Source organism: Palaemon carinicauda, chromosome 26 (assembly GCF_036898095.1).
Source record: "Palaemon carinicauda isolate YSFRI2023 chromosome 26, ASM3689809v2, whole genome shotgun sequence".
Taxonomy (NCBI): Eukaryota; Metazoa; Arthropoda; class Malacostraca; order Decapoda; family Palaemonidae; genus Palaemon; species Palaemon carinicauda.
The window spans coordinates 72,580,251-72,582,750 of record NC_090750.1 but is presented as its reverse complement, the minus strand read 5'-3'; the positions used below and the strand labels follow the sequence as shown (position 1 = coordinate 72,582,750).

The following is a 2,500-nucleotide window of genomic DNA, read 5'->3' as shown; positions in this document are numbered from 1 at the left end:
TATATATATATATATATATATATATATACACATATATAGATAGATAGATATATAGATAGATATAAATATAGATATGTGTGTACGAATGTTTATCCATGCATTCGAATGCATATATATATATATATATATATATATATATATATATATATATATATATATATATATATATATATATATATATATGTGTGTGTGTGTGTGTATGCATTTATATAAAAAGTTTACATAAGTGTATAACTGAGACAGACACGATAATGGTCAAAACGTTTTACAACCGAAATGTTCAAATAATCCTACTTTTTAAAAAATTAAACTCACTTTAATCTGATATTTTGAAACGAATATTTCCTGAAATTTCTAGAATTTAAAAATAAAACCTGGAGATCGAATCCTATATAAACAGGTGAGCGTCGTTATTCATCACATATCTAACATGGATAAGTTATTTGAAAAGACCTGGCCTTGCTTGGCCCTCACAGCTCTCTGCGGAGTCGCCGTGCTCCGTGAAGCCTCCGGGAATCATCTTCGGTACATCTTCGCTGGAGTCAACCAAGATGGTCATGACAACGTGTTCTGGATCGACAAGTTCCTTCTCTTTGTTGGACTTGGAGCAGTTCTTTTATTTGGCCTCAGACAAGGAAAGCGACGAAAGACTGATGAAGAAAAAGAAGAAGACTTGAAGAGAAATATTCCAGAGATCTGTGTCACACTTAAAGAGCAAGTAAAGGATCTGAATGTGATTGCCGTTTATATGACAAAGATTCAGGAGCTGGAGCGCAAGTTGAAAGAAACAGAGGATTGTAAGAAGAAGAAAGACGAGGTGGAGAGTATCTTGAGATTTACAAAGCAGCAGTTGGATTATCAAGCCTTGGGAGACAAAATCCGTTGCCTTGAGGATCAGAAGAATCTTATGGAAAAGCAGATGGCGGCTTATGAAAGGTCTAAAGCTGAACTGGAAGAAAAGCTCCTTCAGATCAAAGAAGAAAACAAAGACCTGAAGAAATATGCTGATGAAGTGGCCCAAAAGAATGATGACTTGAATAACCAGGTGATGAGTCTGACAGCTCACTTGGCTGAGAGCAATTGCCGGCTCGTTCAGCTACAGACTGATGCAGATAAGATGCACAAGAATCTGAGTAAAGTGACTGAAGAAAAGATGGAGATGGAAAAACACATCAAGGCACAAGCTGAGACAATCAACCGATGTAAGAATGACAAGGAAGAGCTGCAGCTTAAAGTTCAAGATCTGCAAAAGAAAGAAAAATTCCTTTCTCAAGCAAAGCAAAATCTGGAATGCCAGCTACAAGAAAAAGACACCAGACTCCGGAAACAGAATGCGTTGCTGCAAGAGAGAGACGCTCGTCTTCAGGAGATGACCAAGAAAGCCAACGCCATCGATGGAGAAAATAGTCGACTGCAAGATGAGTTGCGGCAGCTACAACGAGAGAAGGAACAGTGTCTCCGTGACCTTGAAAACGTCAAGATGCAGAAGAAACAACAAGAGCAAATAAAAGAACGACTCCAACAACAAATCTCTGTTCTCATGAGATGGCGCCAAGGTGTGGCCTTTGGCCTGAGGAAAACTGACGACCAGCTCGCCAATGGGGCTCCATAGGAAGGAACAAAGTTTCATTTTAAGTTTTTAAAGGAATGCTCATTCGCAGTATGTTGAAATTTGTTTTGTAAATATATAAAAGGAAATATTTGTAATAAATGTTTGTAATTATTTTTCTGTTTCATTAACCACAGAAATTTGATTTTTGTTCCCACTTGACTCTATTAACTATGTATTTAATTGCGAACTTGATAACGCAATAATTTAAACTTGGGTATCTTATTGTGATGATATAAAAAAAAAATTCTTAATTGAAGAATATACAAATACAGGCATCCACATTCACATTTTTTTTTCATAAAAGCACATCCTAAGTTTTAACTCTAAACTGAAAGAAATAAGGCTTATTTTACGAAAATGTTCAAATCTTTTCATAATGTTTCCTTGAAGAATCAGTTATCAAAATTCGTTAATGGTTATTTTAATTGCTCACCGATGACTGTTCGTGGATTTATGAGGATTTAGAACTGGTGGATCTAATTGACGATGAAGACACATGATGATATCCAGGCCATGTTGTCAAGCAAGGAGGCCAACACTCATTCAAACCAAAAGCAATTCTGTTCATTTCAAATCTGCCAACACACTCATCCAACTCAGAGTCCTTTATGTTCAATTCAATTTTGTCAACCCTCTCATTCCACCCAAAAGCCCTTTCTGTTCAATTTAAATCTAACCACACACTCATTCAATACAAAAGGCCTATCTGTTTAATTCAACTCTGCCAACATTCACTTTCAACACAAAAGCCCTTTCTGTTTAATTCAAATCTGTCATCACTCTTATTCAACCCAAAAGCTCTATCTGTTCAATTCAAATCTGCCAACACTCATTCAACCACAAAGCCCTTTCTATACAATTCAAATCTTACAACAATCTCATTCAGCC

At 36.1% G+C, this 2,500-nt stretch overlaps 1 protein-coding gene across 1 annotated transcript; it reads left to right on the top strand.

Moving 5' to 3' along the window:
* The first annotated feature begins 430 nt into the window (after positions 1-430).
* LOC137619988 (myosin heavy chain, clone 203-like) lies at positions 431-1,612 on the top strand. The gene has a single exon (XM_068350268.1). The coding sequence runs from the start codon at positions 431-433 to the stop codon at positions 1,610-1,612; it is 1,182 nt and encodes a 393-aa protein (XP_068206369.1).
* Positions 1,613-2,500: the final 888 nt, after the last annotated feature.